Consider the following 19596-nt stretch of genomic DNA (forward strand, 5'->3'; position numbering starts at 1 on the left):
CGGCGGGGCAGGACCCGGCGCGGGGAGGGCGGGACTCCGGGAGCCGCGGCCCGAGGGGAGCCGAGAGGCGGCGTCCCGCTCCGCCCCCCAGGGGCCCGGACCCCGCAGACGCCGCTTCGGGTGTCCCTTCTCCCTCCAGGCGCCAGGCACCGGCTGTCACCTGCACGCTCGCGGAGCTCGGCGGGGAGGCGGGACTCGGCGGCGGCGGCGGCGCGGGCTGGGGGTGGGGCGAGGGGAGGGGGCCGGAGGAGCGGCCGGAGCGGGCGGGCGGGGGCGGGGGCCGGAGCCCCGCTGCGAGGCCGGCCACGTGACGCCCGCGGCCCGGCCGGGCGGCCAGGCGGGGAGCGCCGCGGCGGCCCCAGGAGGTGGCGGCGGGCGCGGGAGCCCGGGCCGCGCGGGACTGGCCGTCGGGCCCCGGGACGGCCGCCCCGGGGGCGCCCATGCCATGGAGAAGCTGGCGGCCGGACTGGCCGGCCTGCGCTGGAGCATGGGCGCCTTCCCGCTCGACCTCATCGTCAGCCGCTGCCGCCTGCCCACGCTCGCCTGCCTCGGCCCAGGTACCGCGGGTGCTGGGAGGGCGCCCGGGAGGAGGGGTGCCGGGAGGAGTGCTGGGGTCCTCGGGGAAATCGGGGCCCTCCAGGCGGCCGCTAGCGGGCCCCCGAGGAGGATGAGGCCCTTGTCCTCCTCGCTCCCCGGCGCGGGCCCCGCGGCTCCTGGCGCGCCTCCCGGGAGACCCAGGGCCCATGAACCCAGGGTCCCGCGGACGGGCACAAGGACAGAAACCGGGCACCAGGCTCGGGACAGAGTTTCGCGGCCAGCTGGAGCCGGGCGGAGCCACCGCGCCCGCCCCGTCGGTGCACCCCTTTCCCCCGCCGCCCCACGGCCCCCCGCCCCGGCCGCGCCCCGCTCCGTCCCTTTGTCTCCGGCCTCTCACCTCGGTCCTCCCGCGTCCCATGGGCCTCGGACTCTGGCTTCCCCCCGCCGTCACCCCCCGGCCCCGATCCACCCCTTTTGGGGCTCTTCTCGCACCCTCCTTTCGCATCCCGGGGAGCAGCCCCCGGTCCTCTGGGGCGGGCGGGCCATCTTCGGGAGTGCCCCCAGGACCCCTGCCGGGCGTGTCCCCTAAGATCCTCGGCCCTCCCCCACATCTCATCCCACTTCTCCATGGGGTCCGGGGGCCCCTGTCTGTTCTGCTGATGGGACCATGCATGGGGGCCCGAGAGGGGACGCCTGGAGGCTGCATGGAGCGAGGGGACCGTTTGGAGGAAGGGGGTTGCTTGGCTGGGGGAGGGGCGGGAGCCGGGGCTGGCAGCCAGGCCGGGGGTTTTGTGTGTGAGAAGAATAGGGGTTTGGCCCGCGTTGGCACACTCGCTTCCCTGAATGCTAATGGGGCCCGCAGTCCCCTCTCCTGTCCTCGGGGCCCGGCAGCCCCTCTTGCGGCCCGCAGCGGCCTGGAGCTGCACGGTGAGCGCCAGCGTGTCCGGAGCAGGCTGTGTGGAGCGTCTGTGCCCGGGCCGTCGGGCACGGGTGCCCGGCAGTCCTACGTGTCGTTGTCCGAACCGTCACCGATGGTCAGCGTGTGATCCTGAGGCCGCCCGTGTCCGCAGCAAAGCTGCATGTGTCTGCGAGTGAATGGGCTGTGGCCCCCAGGTTCTTCCCCGCCACTTCCCACACATCCTCTCTGGCATCTCTCCCTCCTGGGAGTCTTTTGTGAGTGCCTCAGTCTGGGTAGGGCCTCCTTAGGGCTCCCTTGACATCTCACGGCACTCCTGTCTTGTCTTCCGCGTGCACCCCATTATAACAGCCTGTTTCTTGTCTTCCTCCCGGGCTGCAGCTCCTCGAGGAGGGCATCGTCGCCTAACAAAGATTATGGACAGAATGAATGAATGAGTGAAGGAACAACTGCTGTGATGGCCCAGCTGTGTTTGTGAGTGTGTGGCTATGGCTGCGGTCACACCCATTAGGGTGTGAATATGTGATCAAAATTGTGTGGCCTTGAAGGTCCTGTGTGTCTGTGCATTGGGGAGGGGCCCCTTGGTGGGACCATTAGACTGAGTTGTGACGTTTGGGCTGTTATGGTTCAACTGTTGATGATCCTGACCCAGGGCTATTGGTGTGTATCTGTGTGGCTGTGGCCTGTGTCCCCGTGGAAGAGTGGGCTGGGGCTTAGGAGAGCTTCCTCTGCCCCAGGAGGTGAGGAGTTGAGGAGGAAGGCTCAGACAACACCCGCTGTCTACACACAACACGCGCGCACACACGCACAAGGGGAGGCAGGCCCTCCCTGCAGGCCTTGAACACCGCCCACCCACCCCCATAACACATACTTCATGAAGCCCCCAGCCATCAGGGTAAACCATCTCCCAATTGGTTGGGAGGCAGACATTTAGTAAGTTGTGTCTGAAAGATGTGGTAAAGGAGGTGTCCCTCACCACCGCCCTGCCCACCAGCTGCAGCCAGGAGACGGCCCCATCAGCCTCCTGGAAGCTGGGCCACCCCTACTGCTCCCCTGGAAACCGTTGCTGAGGTTGGAGCCTCCTGGGCTCAGGCCCCTCCCAACTCCCAACACCTCTGCCCCAGTGCAGCTTCCCCCAGGACTGGGCTCCCCTCTCCTGTCTTCTAAATCTGTCCCTTTCCCCCTTCCCCGCACCCCCCCCCCCAGCCATCATCACTGTGACTGGGAGGATGAAGGGTAGGGGAGGGACACCTAAGAAGCAGCTTCTCTGAGATGGGGTTAGGGGTATCTGGGGGCTTCTCCCCTCTCCTTTGAGGTCCCCATGGTGGTGGGTGGAAAGGAAGGGCTGCCTGTGACAGAGCCAGGAATCAGCTCCCTTTAGCCCTGCCATTCTCCTGACCCATGGCTCTGGGGGAGCTTTCACAGCTGGGACCCACAAGACACAGTCCCTTCTTGGCCCTCTCCACTGCTCCAACAAAGCCCTCCTTGCCTGGCCTAGGCATTGACTTGGGGGCTGAGAATTCTGCCACAGTGAATTTGCCTGGCCCTGAGGCCCAGCTCAAGTGTCCGCTACTCAGTAATGAATGTCTCCCTTCCTCAACCCACCCCCAGCCAGAGTCTCCTTCTCCCCTCTCTGAGTCCCAGACATCCACCACTCAGTGCCTCAAACTTGCCACTGTTTTCTGTTATATGTCTTCCTACCTCCCTCGGGGCCTAAGGGCTCCTGGAGGGCAGGGGCTGGCCGGGCTTATCCTCTGGGAGCCCCCAGCCCCAGCGCGGAGCCAGGGACAGCAGGCCCTCCAATCAAATGATGAATGAGGGACCGTGGCTGGGCTGGTTGCTGGGGCCTCAGAAGGATTCCGAGCCCTGAGAGACACAGAGCCTGACTCCCAGCCTGTAGGTCACAGCTGGCAGCCTGCACATTCCGTGAGAATTACTGACCTGGACAGGGATGATGCGGAGCTGTTCCCAGGCGGGGTCTTGGTGAGGAGGTGAGGAGGTCAACCTGCCTGTTCTTTCTGCCCCTCCTAACATTCTCTCTTCCTTTCCCTCGTCCTCTGTCCCCCCTTTCCCTTCCCAGGGGAATATGCTGAAGGTGTCAGTGAGCGAGACATCTTGCTCATCCACTCCTGCCGCCAGTGGACAACGGTGACAGCCCACACCCTGGAGGAGGGCCACTACGTCATTGGGCCCAAGATTGACATCCCCCTGCAGTACCCAGGTGTGCTCAGCCAGGGACAGACAGCATAAAGCTGTGCGGGGTGTGGGCAGGAGGGGCTGGGGCCAAGGGTAGAGGTGGAACACTTGTGGGGAGCTGCAGGGATGAGTGAGGACAAGGCTGGCAGGGTGGTGGTTAGGGTTGGGGTCAGGTCAGAGTTAGGGTCCAGTGGTTTCCACACTGTTCTTTGGAGCCCTGGGTTTCTGGAGAGGTGGATCACAGTATACAAGCTTTGATTCACATAAAAAAAAAAAAAAAAGATTTTAAAGTAATGATTAAAAAATGCCCATACCCTCAAATTGCTACAAATCAAACCTTGACCCTAATTAGAGACCTTCCGTGTGTACCCTGAACTGCCTCCTTAATCCTGTTTTGTACAGACCCTCAAAGAAAACATCTCCTGCCAGGATCTTCTCAGTGTTGTGCAACCAGAAACCTTCAGAAACAGAGGCATGCTCAGGCTGACCTGTCAGCTGTAATCCTGTTTTTCTAAGTTTTTGTGTTAAACTCATTGTTTTCATTGATTGACTTTATAAGTGGATGTTACATTTTTACACTTTTAAAGATTATGCAAATGAGCTACTTTTATCTGTTTTATGTATGATGTTGACATTTAATAAGATTTTGTTTGAAGAGAGGATTCTGTTGCCAAAAAAGAAAGCACAGCCCTTTCATTTTACAGATGATGAAACCAAGGGCCCAAGGAGGAAAGTGACTTGCCCAGGGTCACACAGCTAGTAAGGGAAGAGCAAGGGCCAGGACCCAGGTATCCTGACTCCTGGGTTGGTGCTTGCTGCGCCGCGACACAGGAAGGCAGGGTTGTTGTCCCCTGTGTGAGAGGGACGGGCATCGGGTGGTCCCATTGCAGAGACGTGCCCACGTGAGCTCAGGGTCCCTTAGCTACTACGTATTAAGCATGTGCTGCGTTCCAGACACTGGGCCGAGCATTTTTGTCATTTCGTCCTCACAGCAGCCCTGTGAGGAAGTCTTATCAGCTCCATCTAGCTCATTAGGAATCCGAGGCTGCAGGAGCTTCTTTAACCCAGTTCGAGGGTTTAACTGCCCCACGGGGCTGCTCCCCAGCACGCATGCCGTGCGCACCTGCAGCCCCCCGCAACGTCTGCGAACGCTGTGACCTGGGAAGGTTCACAGCCCTCCTCGCAGGGACCACTGCCCACTCCGGCCCCGAGTCTCCCCTGAGCCAGTGGACAGGGTGTGTCCTTTCCACAGGCCTCTGCTCTTTACAGCAACCTTGCCAAGGTGCCCCCCGCCCCCCCCCCGTTAAAAGATGAAACCCTCAGGTGTCTTTCTGACCTGGGGTTCTGTCCTGGGCCCGGAGCCCTTTGGGGGCCTGCTTGAGCTAGAAGTTTCCCAGCCTGGGAATCTGGCATCTGCTCAGGGAGAGGTCCCAGGTCTTCTTGGGATAAAAAAGCAGAGGCTGGGAAAAGCCCTGACAGCAGCGCGACTTCAGGGACTGTGTCTAGGTCAGCTGTGTCATTAAAATTCTGGGAAACCACGTCTCCAAGGGAACTATGGGACAGCGGGCTCACCCTTTTCTGCATCTCTTTTGGTGCCCCCGCGTGCGTGGGTAATGGGGTGACAGCTGGTCCCAGCCCCACCTTTGCGGTGGGCGGCTCCGGCCCGCCCGTGTGGGGGAGGGGCGGCGGCGGCGGCGGGTTAACGAGGGGCCTCCGAGTGCAGGCTCCACGCCGATTCCTCCTAATGAATTAATAATGGCGCTGGCGGGCGGGGCAGCCGGCTGCGGACCGCGGAGAGAGCCGCGGGGGAGGAGGGGAGAGGCGGAGGGCGGTCTCCAGGCTGCGGGTCTCCAGGGTGCGGCCCGCTGCTCCGGGGGTCAGGGAGAACTAGCTCCTCAGAGACAGCCCCCCGCGGGTCCTGCTGGAGGGACCAGGCGCCTTCGCTAAGCGCGGGGCCACTTTGCAGCCTCGGCTTCGTGCCCTGCAGAGGACTTGGCACATGCGCCCTGTGAGCCAAGTAGTACGCTTCCATTCTACAGATGGGAAAACTGAAGCCCAGAGAGATTAAGTGTTTTGCCCACGGTCATATCGCTGGTTGGTGGCAGAGCTGGGTCCATCCAGGTCTGTCCCACTGCAAAACCAGTGCTTTTACCCGCCATTCTTTACTGAGTGTGTGCTGTGGGTCAGGCGCTGGGAGGAGGGGTGGTAACCAGGGCCCTGCTCCAGCCCTCAAGGTGCCTCAGGCCGGAAGGGAGGATCAGGGCAGTGCAGAGGTGTTCTAGGAGGGCAAGGGCAGGGGAGAGGGGCTGGCCAGGCTGGAGCAGGTCCCTAGGGGCGACCTCAGGTACCACATAAGGGGAGGCAGGGGAGGAAGCTGCCCCCAGGGCTGGGCTGCAAGGGGGAGGAAAAGGCTTCCAGGGCCCTCGGCCTCACTCCCTGGAGGTCTCCCTTCCTTCCTCCCAGCAGTAATGACCGGGGCTGGGCTCCAGGCTGTGGCTGAGGGGGGAGGGTGCTGGGTGCCATGGTTACATCGATCTTTCCTGCCACATCCTCCCCTGGCTCCAGCCCTGACTTGGCTCCAAATCTCACCACAGGGGGCAGTGGGCATTTCTCCCTGCCTGGCTGCTTGTGCTTCAGGGGGTTGTGTGTGGATGTGCGGTGGGGGGAGACAGGGTAAGAGAGGGAGATACTCTTAGATGGCTGACCTGCAACTCTGGCTTCCTGACCCCCAGACCCCTGCTCCTCGCCAGCTCCCTCCTCATTTTATCCCTGCTGCCCTCTAGGGCTACTGAACATCTGAGGCCTCTTCCCATGAGGTTCCAGGGTGGTGCGGGCAGGACTGGGGGCTCCCCTTCCAGCTTTCTCCTGGGCATTTCCCCTTATCTTCCTGGCTCTCATTTCCCTCCCTTCTTGTAGCTGATGCTTTGGCCCTGCCCCTTGGCCCTCTGCTCTTCATACCCTGCATGAGGGGGGGTCTTAATCTGGGTCTCTAGCTCTGCTTTGGGGGCTCCAGGAACCCCCAGCACTGTATACAAAATTGTATGTGTGTTCATGTTAGGAGTACATGTGGGCATTTTTCTGGGATGAGGGTCCGTGAAGGGTTAAGACCCTCTGCTCTTCCTCTTTCCTGAGCCACCTCACTTGCCCCACAACTGAAGCTGCCACCTGTGGGATGATGGCCTCAGTCTGTTACTCTGATCAGTAGTCCCCAAGCTCTGCACTCACAGTAGTGGTACCCGCCCCAGGAGCACTGCTGGAGGCCCCTCCCTTGGCCCACCCACCCCCAGGAGCTGTCCCTGCCCCTGCCCCTCAGTGTGTTCCAGTTGCCAGTTTTGGTCAACAGCTCTGCCATCTCCATTTCTGACCAGGTCCCTTCTTTCCCTACCTCCCCCTCTTTCGAGTCCTCCCAAGTTGGAGGAGTCTTCCTTCTAAGTATCTCTTGGTCTGCTCCTTTCTTGCTATTCCTGAGCTCTGCTCCAAAACTCGTGACTGGGTTATTGACCTGACTGGTTTCCCAGTTATCTCAACAGGGTTCAACTGTGGATCATGATATTTCCTTGCTCAAGACACTCCAGTGGGTCTCATTTCTTACAGAATAAAGTCCTGCTGCCTTAGCATGGCATTCAAAGCCTTTCAAAACCCACTGGCTGTCTACTTTACCTCCCTTCTCCTTCCCGGCATGCACCATTTTGGGCAGGCAGTCTGCTTCTGTGTCTCTGTGTCTTTGCTGAAGCTATTACTTCCACGTGCAAAGCCCATTCTATAAAATTGCTTTCATTCTTAAGGTGCAGCCCCAATGATCCCCTTAGACTCTGCCAGGCAGGACTCTCTGAAGCCAGTGGTCACCAGCTCTTTTGTCATGAGTCTCTTGTAGCACCTGTCACATCTTGCCATCATTGGGGACTCACAGTCTCACCCACTATATCTGGACTTCTTCGAGGGCAGACTGTTTTGCACAGATTTGTACCCTCAGTAGGGCCTAGCATGGTGGCTGACACATACGAGGGTACTTCAAAAAGTTCATGGAAAAATAGAAACAAGAGAATACGAGTTGTTCCATGAACTTTTTGAAGATCCCTCATAGTGGGTGCTCCATAAATTTGTGGGATAAATAAATGAATGAACTATGACTGAAGCAAGCACCAGGAGGCCCACGGAAGCTAGAGTCACCTCATCTTGACCTGTTGTTCCCTCACCTGTACAAAGCTCTCTTCCTTCTGTATGAAGCCTGGGAAGAGGCTCATCTGTCCAATACCAGGCGCTTCCTTCACAGGCTGTCTTTGTGCTCATGTAGGTGGGTACATAAAGGGGGTGCAGCCAGTGAGGGGAGCTAGTTGACACAGTGCTGTCAGCTTTATGGATGAGCATCGCTCTCTAGAGTCTAAGCCTGCCGGGGGCATTTGCTGAGCCGGCCAAAACACACAGCCCGGGACTGCAGGTTGGGTAGGACTCCTCTGAGGGAGTTTGCTGGGCTCAGCTCAGAGCCTGTGGGACAGTGGGATTGCATGTTGGACCAGGAAAGGATCTAGGAACACAGCTGGGGTCATAGCAGTTCTCTCCGGGCCTCCAAGGCCTGGGGTTGGTAGGATGCCACATCCAGGCAGAGCCCAAGATCATCTGTCCCAACACTCAGATGAGGACACAGAGGCCCAGACAGGGCAAGGAACTTGTCTAGGGCCACAGCAAGTCAGGGGTGGGACTGGGACTAAGCTAGGAGCCAGCATCCCCACTGTCATACTGATGTTTGATAGGCAGCCAGCTCTGTGTCCAGTTTGCAGCTGGGTTTGGCTGGGCAGGCAGCCGCTCACCTCATCACACACCCACAAGCTCTCCATGGGGCAGGGCTGGATTCTGGTTGCTAGGGATCTGTGCTCACCTCCTCACCAAGGCTTGAGCCACATGACCAGAACCCCCTACATACCATGCCAGTGCAAACCTGCCCTTCTGCCCACTGAGTTCCAGAGGGTCTGGCTGAGATGAGGATGGCAGAAAGCAGGGACCATGAGGGCCTGGGGATGCAGGCCAGACTCCCAGCAGGCGGGCCCACCCCAGCATCCTTCGTTCGCTCTGTGCAGGGAAGTTTAAGCTCCTGGAGCAGGCCCGGGATGTGCGGGAGCCAGTGAGATACTTCAGCAGCGTGGAGGAGGTAGCCAGTGTCTTCCCTGACCGCATCTTTGTGATGGAAGCCATTACCTTCAGTGTCAAGGTCAGTCCATCCTGCACCAGGCATGGTGACCCCACACACCCCCTTCCCTCAGGGGCAACCTTAGGGACCAGGAGGGAGAAGGGGGTCACAAATGTGACTTCTGGCGACTCTTCAAGGGCCTTTGGCAAGTCACGCTCTGTCAGGAGAGCAGGGTGTAGGTCCCACTGGGCTGAAGGACTTCCTGTGAACCGTGGTGAAGCAGGTGGGGGTGTGTGAAGGGGTCATGCCCTGACTTGGAGATCTGTCCCAGCACCCTAGCTGCCCCAGCTGCCCGTGTCCCCTGGTAGAGGTGGTGGTTTTGGTGAACGCACTGTGCAAACAGCCCCTGCTGGTGACAGACGGCTCTTTACTATTTACAAACCCTTTTCTTATCCATCAGTTCATTTCTCCTCACAGTACCTTGCTGGACGGGTGGGGCATCATCGCCCAAATGGTAAAGATAATGTAATAGAATTTGCCACTCGCTGAATACCTTCAAAACACCTCACCATACTTATAGCCCATTTAATCCCACAGCAACTCTTGGAAGTAAGAAAGAATCTCACACGAGGTAACTAGGGCCCCCGAGGCAACTCATTTAAGGTCACACAGCTCCCATGTGGTCTCTCCAGGATGTAAGGCAGGTCTCCTGGCCCACAGGCCAGTGCTCTTGATCTGGTCAGCCTCTCCTCTGGAGGGCGGAAGACGAGGGCTGCTCTCCTGTCCCGGACGGCGCCGCGTGTTTAAGACCTTGCCCTGTCTCGGGTGTCCCCAGGTGGTGTCGGGCGAGTTCAGCGAGGACAGCGAGGTGTACAACTTCACGCTGCACGCCGGCGACGAGCTCACGCTCATGGGCCAGGCGGAGATTCTGTGCGCCAAGACCACCAAGGAGCGCTCGCGCTTCACCACGCTCCTGCGCAAGCTGGGCCGGGCGGGGGCGCTGGCCGGCGTGGGCAGCGGCGGCCCGGGGGGCGCAGGGGCCGCGGGCGGGGGCGCCAGGCCCAGCAAGGGCAAGATGCCCTGCCTCATCTGCATGAACCACCGCACCAACGAGAGCCTGAGCCTGCCCTTCCAGTGCCAGGGTCGCTTCAGCACGCGCAGCCCGCTGGAGCTGCAGATGCAGGAGGGCGAGCACACGGTGCGCGCCATCATCGAGCGCGTGCGGCTGCCGGTGAACGTGCTGGTGCCCAGCCGGCCACCGCGCAACCCCTACGACCTGCACCCGGTGCGCGAGGGCCACTGCTACAAGCTGGTCAGCATCATCTCCAAGACCGTGGTGCTGGGGCTGGCGCTGCGCCGCGAGGGCCCGGCGCCGCTGCACTTCCTGCTGCTCACCGACACGCCGCGCTTCGCGCTGCCGCAGGGCCTGCTGGCCGGGGACCCGCGCGTCGAGCGCCTGGTGCGCGACAGCGCCTCCTACTGCCGCGAGCGCTTCGACCCCGACGAGTACTCCACGGCCGTGCGCGAGGCGCCCGCGGAGCTCGCCGACGACTGCACCAGCCCGCGCCGCGCGCGCCTCTGCCTGCCCGCGCCCGCGCCGCGCGCCCCCGCTCGCGCCCCCGGCCCGCCCGCGCCCGCCGGCGACGGCGACGGCGACCAGGAGTACGTGAGCCCAGACTGGGCCGGCGCGCCCGAGATCCCCTACGAGGAGCTGTGGGCGCACCCGGCGCACGACGGCCTCGCCGAGGGCCGCGGCCGGCCGCCCCCTGGGCCCGATCTCATCTCCTTCGGGGCTGTCGGGCCGCCGCGCCGGGAGCCCGAGGCGCCGCCGCCTCCCGTGCCTCCCAAATCCGAGGCGGTGAGTGGCCGCGCCCGAGGCGCAGACGGCGGCCGCGGGAGGCCGGGCCCCGAGGGCTCTGTCTCCGGAGCGGCTGCCCGGCCAGCGGGCCCCAGCCCGAGGGTGCGGGGCACAGCTGCGGGGGAAGGGGCTTCGTAGTGAGCAATACCAGTGACGGTGCCGTGGCGAGTGGTGGGGACGAAGATGCCAGCAGGGCCCGAGACCAAGAGACTTTGAGATGAGCTTGGAAACAGTTATCCAGAAGGTTCCACAGAACAGGAGCACTTTAAGTTTTCCAGTGGAAAGGTTCCGTGGTGAAATGAGCTTAGAAAAGAGCGAGAGTCCCAGCCCCCCGCCTCCTCGTCGCTTGGGAGTCACGCAGCACTAAAGGCTCTGGGAAGTCCTGCCTGAGGAAACCGGTTTCTCTTTAACGCAGAACTTCCCAGATGCATTTGTCTGCAGAACGTTCCCTCTGCCCGTTACACCCTCTAACATCCCACGGAGGCCACTTTGGGGTACTTGAGCTGTAAGGAGGGCTCCAGAGGGCGGACAGTCCTCCCCTTTGTCCCCCTGCCACAGCGTCTCCCTCTTCTTTCTCTCTTGCTTGAGGAGGGAGCATGTCTACTCGTCTGATTGTTCTCGGTCTGCCCCTGTGTCCTTTGTCTTACACGCGTGATGCATTTGCGGGGAATAGGAGACTGTGTGGTGGGTCAGTGTGCGTGAGTGAAATGGGCTGGAGAGGCTGGAAGGGTGGGCTGCGTGGGCAGCTGGGGTGTAGGGCAAGGCAGTCTCTTGGCAAAGTGGGGCAACGTGTCAGTCGCAGCCGAGCGTCAGCTGCCTGGGGACGAAGGTGGAGTTACGGCCCTCTGCTTGCAGGTGAAGGAAGAGTGCCGCCTGCTCAACGCCCCACCCGTGCCTCCCCGCGGTGGCAGTGGTAGTGGCAGCAGCAGGCTCTCAGGCAGCCCCCCTGTGCCGCCTCGCTTCCCCAAGCTGCAGCCTGTCCACTCGCCCAGCTCCAGCCTCTCCTACTACTCTTCAGGCCTCCAGGATGGGTGAGTTCCTTTCTTTGCTAGGCCCTGGGTTCTTCCGAGGTGGATCAAGGCAGGGGAGGGTGGAGGGGGGAGTGCAGTGCTGAGGAAGATGAAGGCTTCAGGCCTGGGACATTCTGGGGCTGCAGGTCCCTGTGCGGTAGCTGAGGGAAAGGGTATCTGGGGGCCCAGTGTCCTGATGTCCTGCTCTGCCACCTTCCTGTTCCAGCTTGTTTTCTTCCTAAATGACCAGGGTTGGATGGCAGCATTGCACTGCTTCCCTTCAGACTGGGGCTCTGCTGCAGGATAGAGTGCTCCTTGCTATTTTAAAATGTTTATGTAATTCAGATCAGTTTAATTTTTCCCCTTGCATTTTCTGCTCTGGGTTGAGGGATGTTGGAAGAAAGAATAGGACAATCCCAGAGTCTCAGGCTTTGGGGACTGGGGTACAGGCCAGTGTTGCTGAGATCAGTGGTGGCCTCTGTGACCTGTCATGTTTCCCTCTTGCTCTGCCTTACCTGTCCTGTATGCATGTGTCTGTCTGTCTCTGTCCATAGGGCGGGTTCCCGCAGTGCCAGTGGCTCCCCATCACCAGATGCCTACTCCCTCTATTGCTACCCATGCACCTGGGGAGACTGCAAGGTGGGCGAGTCCTCTAGCCGCCTGCCCCCAGGATCCCTGCCCTCCACCACGCAGCCCAGCCAGGCCCCTCGGGCCCTTGCAGAGCCCCTGAGCAGTCGAGCTTCCTCCCTGTTGGGGACCGACACCCCTGTCAAGACCTACCACAGCTGCCCACCTCTGTTCAAGCCCTCTCACCCCCAGAAACGCTTTGCTCCCTTTGGAGCTCTCAACCCCTTTTCTGGGCCTGCCCACCCGTCGGGCCCTTCAGCAGCCCCCTGTTCTGGACCTACAGCCACCTTGGGTCCCCTGGCTACCTCCTGCCCTGCATATTCCCCAGGGCCAGCCTTGCCAGGCCGGGCCTATTCAGCTGCTCCCCTCTCCTCCTGTCCCCCCTCATCGTCATCGTCTTCTGAATGGCAGGAACCAGCCCTGGAGCCCTTTGACCCCTTTGAGCTGGGGCAGGGCAGTTCTCCAGAGCCCGAGCTGTTGCGCTGTCAGGAGCCCAGAGCTGTGGAGGCACCTGGGCCTGGACCCCGCCTTTCGCCACTTGGTCCTCCCAAAGCCTTTGACCCTGAAGGTTTGGTGCTGAGGCAGGTCCCTACCCCATTGTCACCAGCTGCCCTGCAGGGGCCTGAGGCAGGAGGAACACGATTTTTTCTCACCCAAGGGCGCCTGGAAGGCCCTCCTGCCAGTCCCCGGGATGGAGCTACAGGCTCCGGGGGCCGGGATGCCTCCCCCTGGCAGCCCCCCGCTGACCTGTCTGCGCTCTCTCTGGAGGAGGTCTCTTGCAGTCTGCGTTTCATCGGGCTCTCAGAGGATGTGGTGAGCTTCTTTGCCCGAGAACGCATCGATGGTAGCATCTTTGTGCAGCTCAGTGAGGACATCCTGGCAGATGATTTCCACCTCACCAAGCTGCAGGTCAAGAAGATCATGCAGTTCATCAAAGGTTGGCGGCCCAAGATCTGAACTGGCCAGCCTGAAGCTGCACACCTGGAATGCTGGCACAGAAGCCCTGGGGACCAGCCTTGGGTCTGCCAGGGAACAGCACTCCCAGAGAAGCACTACTGCCTCCAGGGAGAATCTACGCCAAGACTGAGGCTGCTCGGGAGCCACTCAGAGTGAATCCAGGGAGGCGCACTTGGAGATGGGATCCTCTGGGCTCAGAGCCCTGCATGGGGACCTCTTGTCTTTGAGTGTGCAGAATTCGTGGGGAGTGTGCTAAAGGCTTCACTGTGCGTGTGGACCTGGTGCGGCATTTGCCGTCATTCCCATGGAGAGTGGGTGTCAAAAGCTGGTCTTCATGGTGACCTAACACCTTCCCATGCCCTGCTGCAGACGTCTTGCACTTCTCAAGCTTGTAGATTGAGGTTAGAGACAAGGGAAGGGCCGAGCCCGTGGCGCACTCGGTAGCGTGCTGCGCTAGCAGCGCGGCGACGCTCCCGCCACGGGTTCGGATCCTATATAGGAATGGCCGATGCACTCACTGGCTGAGTGCCGGTCACGAAAAAGACAAAAAAAAAAAAGAAAAAAAAAAAAAAAAAAAAAAAGAGACAAGGGAAAATAAGGCCCATAACTTAAGCACAAATTCCCCAAGTGCCCTCTCTCCTTTGTGCTCTGTGGGCTCTTGGCCTAAAACTGCCCGAGTCACAGGAGCCGACCCTCTGGGATGCCCTTCCTTTACCCCCTTGCTGCACTGTGCTTTTGGTGCCTTGCCCTGAGCACAGGTGAATCAGGTACAAGCCTGTGCCACAGCACCTGAGCGCCACCTCTGGGTTCTGCTTCATGGGTGCCAACTTGGGAAGAGCACAGCTCTGCTATTGACCTGCTTATCCAGTTAGGGAGGCAGATGCTTTCCCGATGTTTCTAGCACACTGGCTTCTGCTTTGACCTCATACAACTAGTCATTTATCCCATCAGGTAGGGCTCAGTCTCCTGGCTGACTCCATGGAAGAGCACGTAGACTTAGGTCAGCTGCTTCTTGATTCTACAAGCAAGCTGTGGTCTGTCACCCCCACTTCCACCAGTCTCCTTCCCCCATTGTTTGATGAGCACATAGTGTCCTTTCTTAGTTTTCTGTCACTGGTACAGGAGGGTACAGTTGGGGGAGAGAGCATGGTGGCTTGGAAAGACCTACCTTTCCCCTCCCCTTGGAGCTCAGGCCTCCTGCACTTGTTCACATGCTTCAGAGCAGATCTTTGTGCCGTTGAATTTTGAGCATGTGTACATCCACCCACCCACAAACACCACCACCACAGTACTCCTCCTCATGCCCGCTAGTGTCAGGGCCCCAGAGGTGTCAGCCTTCTCTTCTGCCTTACCTAGTTGACCTAGATATTTATTTCCTTCATTTTTTGTTTTTTAATCTTATGAGTGGCTAAGCCAGGCTGGCACCCACACCCCAAGCAGGCTGCTTCAGCTCTGAGAAGGGAAGTCAGAGAGTAGAACACAGAAACTGGGATGCTGAGACACTTGGTTTTCTTGCAAAACATCTAATGAATCCTCAAGGACTAGTGAAATAAATGCTAGCCCACTGAAGAAGTACAAGTGGAATTCTGGGTGTTAGCTGCTTGTTTTTTTCGGAGGGCCACGGGACCCATGGGCATAATGTATATGTCTCTGGGCAGGAAAGGACTTTGGAATGGTGTGCGTAAGTGGTTCATTCATATGTCCCTGGAAGCAGCTGGTAGCAACCCTCATTCACTTCTGCAATTCCCTCGCCAGTCCCTACACAAGAACCCTCCAACTCCCACTAATGTTTCACCATAGTTCACACCTACTTGGTGTTGCTGAGTGGAAAGACCCAGACATCAAAGCTCAGTGTTGCTAGCCAGGGCCCAAGTTTAATTTCCCACCTTGGCAGAATGGCTGCCTTCAGCTCTCAGACGCCTCATTTAGAAGCCTGTTAATAGCCTTGTTGCAGAGGATCAGTTCTCTCCCTTCTACTGGTCATCTGAAAACCCCAGCCCAGAGCTGATTTGGTTTTAGTGTCTAGGTCTTCATAGCAACCGACAAAGCTAAGCTCCCTGCCTGCCAGTCCCAACAGAGCTGGGACCAGGAAAATATATGAAGTACTTGCAAGTGCAGCAGAGGCAGGAGGAATCGGTACTATCTGAAAGTTTAGGATGCAGGGTGTGATGGGCCTTGAATTAGGATTCCACACACAGTGTGAATCCTTTTGCCAGATCCAGTTAGGAGCCCCAATGTTGTTTTCCCAGAATGAGCACTGCTTCTGCCAGAACGCAAGTGTAGGAACTTCCACATGAGGGTTGGGGGTGAGGAAGAGTTGAGGCTATACTAGACTGCAGGTGGTGTGGGTTGAATCAGTGTTCTTGTCCTGCTCCTATGTGCTGCCTCTGATCATGAATGGGCATCTAATGTCTTCCCTGCTCTGGGGCAGCCAAGATGTGCAGGATTACGGAACCCCAGAGAAATGTAACCTCTGCTTGACCCCAAAGTTCCCACAAATGTCCTGCAAAGCACGCATGAATGAGGCACAAGAAGAAAAGAAATGGGTAACATCATACAGTGAGGAAATCATTTGGGGAAAGAAGTATCTATATTCTGGTGTGCCATACCTGTCACATTTCTGCTGCTTTAGTTAACCTGGACCACTTCCCCAATGTAAGCAGAAGCCCAATGTTTAAAGCATTTAAACAGGCAGGTTTAAATGGCTTTAGGCAGATTAAGTCCTACTTCCTATCATCACAGTCCCTCTCAGGGTGTTGCCTAGAACTCTCCCAACACATTCTTACTCTTAAAGCACAGGGCTTTACTCCAGCTCATTTCTTGAAGGAGAGGCTTAAAACAGAAGGGGAGACAGAAGGGAAAGGAACAAGCAGGCAGAGAGGCTGGTACGGAGTTTGGTTTTTATTGTTATCATGTGTTTGGCTGTGTGCAGAACTGCCCTCACAACCAATGGCCACCACTGGCATCTCAGGAGGAACAGGCAGCAAAGATGGCTTCAGATGGCGCTCAGCTGCCATTGCGAGCCTCTGAACTTATAAAATGAGCACAGTGGGTTCCACCTTCCAACATGAAATGCAAACTCTAATTCACAGTCAGACTTCCCCAGGAGGGAGAGATGGTCGTAGCTGAAGGCACTTTAATGGAAAAGCAAACCCAGTGCCAGAGTATGTCTTCCTTCCAGTTACTCTGATAAATCTAGACACCACTCAGTTGGAGAACCACACACTGCCAACAGCTGGGGTTAGTGTGCTGACTGAGCAAGGCGTGAGGGCCTGCTCACTGGTAGAACTTCTTGTTAGGGCTGTTAGCATGGTCAATTAGCAGCTGGCATGGGGTGAACTGTTTTCCGTAGGCAGCCTCGTACCTCCTGAGCCGGTCAACTATCTTCTGAGCACCATACAGATCCAGAAAGCGGAAAGGCCCTAAATAGAGAAACAGGACTTTGCTGAAGGAGACAGCAACATGAGCTCTAGGATAAAGTGAGCTACCTTCCCAACCAGGAAGACCGACCTCCTAGACAAGGGGGGAAGCCGAGTCCAAAGACCGCGCCAATGTCTCCCTCTGCAGGTGTGGCCAAGATCCCTTCCTGCAGGCACATGACTGCCTCATTCACAAATCTTGTCAGTAGGCGGTACTGGACATCTTCGTCAGAGGAGCTGCCAACAGGAAGAGAGATTTAGGTAGAGAACAGGTGAAGGGGAGGAAAGCAGGAGCTGCAGGTGCAGAATGTGAAGTGGGGGTGGCATTTGGGGGCTCTGCACCAGTCAGTCCCGACCCTCCCACTCTAGAGAAGACGCTGCCTAGGAGGCCCAGCCTTCCCCTTTAGAAATAGTGGACAGTTACTTGTCCTAATTAACATGAAACTGGGCACCCAGAACAGGGACTAGCACAGAGGACAGAACTGCTCACAAATAAGATCTGGGAGGTGGAGGGGCCTAGGATAATATGTCCTTCCAGCACTCTGAGACCTTCACAGTGAACGCTGGAGCAGTGGTGGCCTTCACCAGGCTCGGCCCACTTCTCACCTTGGTGGCCAGTAGAGACTGAGGTGGAGTGCGCAAGGGCTCTGCACTTGTAAAGCACCATGCCAGCATCGGGAGTGCTCTTTCCATGTGGGTATGATGATCATAAAGAAAATGGAAGAGGGGATGAGAAGCTTTGGGCTGTTTCAAAGCCATTAGCCACTCAAATTGACTTACACCTCAGACTTAGGAGGCACCTTCAGACTTGCCAAAATACTGTCCACGTCAGAATTTAAATTCTTATTCTTCACACCCTCCTGATAGACATAAAAGCCCTTCCCAGACTTGCGACCTAAAAGCAAGAAAAGGGAACGTTACTATTTGTTTGTTCTCAGAGCCCTGGGCCTGAGAATTCCTGTCTCTGCCCCTCTGGTAGAAAGCTCCAACCTCTTTTCTGAATTCCTGAATTTGCATATCTAGCTAACCCTAGCAATTTGGTCTTTGTCAGAAGAGTTGGCTATAGGAAGATCTTGTATCTCCTGGAGCTTGGAAATCTGCATATCTGGATGTGAAAGGCCACTTGGGTGTTTTAATGTCTAGACATGCAACACCAGGTGCTAGGATGCCAAGTCCTAGTGCTGATTTTGCTGCTATTTTCCTAAGACACCTCTCTGTGGGCCTCAACTGTATACTCTATATTGAGAGGTTTTACTTTTTCCCCACAAGTGGCCAGACTACATGGCAAAGTCTGGATGTGGCACTTGATATTGCAGTATCACAGACGTAGTAGAACCCTTGGGCAGAATGGAAATGCCCGTCCATCTGGCATAACTTGGGCCGGATAATGGCAGAGCCCCAAGAGGCTAGAGCTCTGCCTTTTGTCCATAATCTATAGGCTCAGCCTATGAGGAGGTTCTCACAAAATTATTTTTGAAATCCCCTATGTCAAGGGCTCTGTATTTAGGAAACATTCTTTTCCACATGGGCCTTCTGTAACTCTTGGGTCTCAGGAAACTGCTCAGAACTTTGTAACTAATGGTGCTAGTTATGTTTCCTTGAGGGTACTCACCCAGGAAGCCCTTGGACACCATCTGTTGCAGCAGTTCTAGGTTTCCACCTCCAAACCGCTCCCCAAAGGCCTTGCCTAGGTCTTCTGCCACATGTTTAGCTACATCCACACCAACTTCATCCACCAGTGTGGCAGCGCCCACAGGAAAGCCAAGGCTTGTGGTCAGGGAATCCAGCTTCTTAGGGTCGACTCCTTCCTGAATAGCAAGTGAAGCCAGGACCTCAGAGGAAGGCTATCTCAGACACCACCCCTTCCAAGAGCTCCCCGTTTTGGCCCCCCAGACACAGTCTTGTGCAAAACCCAGTTCTCTTTTGGTTGTCAATCTGGCCAGGCCCAGGACTGGTGCTATTTCATTCAGGGAAGCACAAAGAGGTTTGGGAGCCACAAGTGGAAAGTCTAAGTCTTCTCTAGTCACAGTATTTTAATAAGGAGATTCCATGGGAAACAGGGCTGACTGTGCCATGACTTACAGAAGAAACATTATCAAAGAGTAGCACTGCAGAGCCCTGTGATGCCCGTGTCTGGATAAGAAAAGATCCCCCTTCTTTCCTGCCAGGGAATGACATGGAAGGTCACCAGAGGGGTGTGTGTGTGGCAGAAGCAGATACAGCACCAGTCAGACCAAGTGGGCCCTTCCAGATGGTCCCTGCCACAAAGGGGATGCAGAAACAGAATAAGAGAGCATGTTGAGAGATCTTTGGCTTAATGGAACAGTAAGGAGGCTGAGTGAGCAGAGGTAAAATTCTGGCCATTTTAGTGCAGCACAAACCCCATGACTTCCCACCACTGTGCAGAAAGGGAGGGCACAAAAGGGCCTTCCCAGAGAAGAGTCAGGAGTCAGTATATTAGAAGGAGTCTTTTCTTCATTTTGACATTATCAGTGTTGGAGGACTGACTGAAGGAGTGGACGGTGCCTCAAACACTCCAGAGAGCAATACCAACCTGGAGGATTCGGATGACTTCAGACATCATGGGTGCAAGACACCTGGTGGTGAAGAAGCCAGGTCCATCCTGCCAAGGGAGAGATCATGAGCTCACTGGCTCCCCTGTTGCTGGTACTACCCAAGTCCAAAACCAGTCTCCCTTTCCCAGATGTCATTTCAAAATGTAAGCTGATTTAAAATCTCAATCAGAATCCTTAAAATTAAATTGCAGGGGAAGCCATACCAAGGGTAGCCTGGCTTGAATCAAACAGAACAACATATACTTTCATGGTCACCTGTGAGGTCTGGAGTGGCTAGGAGAACCCTGCCACATCCCAGACACTCCCCACTCCTAGCCTGAGTCAGTGGTACAGAGTCAATACCACTGTCCATCTTGGAGATAATCAAGGGGAAAA

At 57.4% G+C, this 19596-nt stretch overlaps 2 protein-coding genes across 2 annotated transcripts in view; one reads left to right on the forward strand and one right to left on the reverse strand.

Annotated features, from left to right (window-relative positions):
• Positions 1-445: 445 nt before the first annotated feature.
• On the forward strand, positions 446-13226 carry GAREM2 (GRB2 associated regulator of MAPK1 subtype 2). Its single transcript, XM_063078694.1, has 6 exons — positions 446-557; positions 3534-3674; positions 8725-8855; positions 9610-10632; positions 11488-11663; positions 12197-13226. The coding sequence occupies exons 1-6, from the start codon at positions 446-448 to the stop codon at positions 13224-13226; spliced, it is 2613 nt and encodes an 870-aa protein (XP_062934764.1).
• Positions 13227-16112: 2886 nt separating this feature from the next.
• HADHA (hydroxyacyl-CoA dehydrogenase trifunctional multienzyme complex subunit alpha) overlaps positions 16113-19596 on the reverse strand; it is a 39988-nt gene continuing 36504 nt past the window's right edge. Inside the window, exons 16-20 of the mRNA XM_063077884.1 lie at positions 19200-19268; positions 18258-18453; positions 17426-17540; positions 16737-16882; positions 16113-16648 (exon numbers count right to left, since the gene is read on the reverse strand). Coding sequence (XP_062933954.1) covers positions 16503-16648; positions 16737-16882; positions 17426-17540; positions 18258-18453; positions 19200-19268 — 672 coding nt within the window. The 3' untranslated portion in view covers positions 16113-16502. The remainder of the gene's footprint in view (positions 16649-16736; positions 16883-17425; positions 17541-18257; positions 18454-19199; positions 19269-19596) is intronic.

Source organism: Cynocephalus volans, chromosome 14 (genome assembly GCF_027409185.1).
Source record: "Cynocephalus volans isolate mCynVol1 chromosome 14, mCynVol1.pri, whole genome shotgun sequence".
NCBI classification, from domain to species: domain Eukaryota; kingdom Metazoa; phylum Chordata; class Mammalia; order Dermoptera; family Cynocephalidae; genus Cynocephalus; species Cynocephalus volans.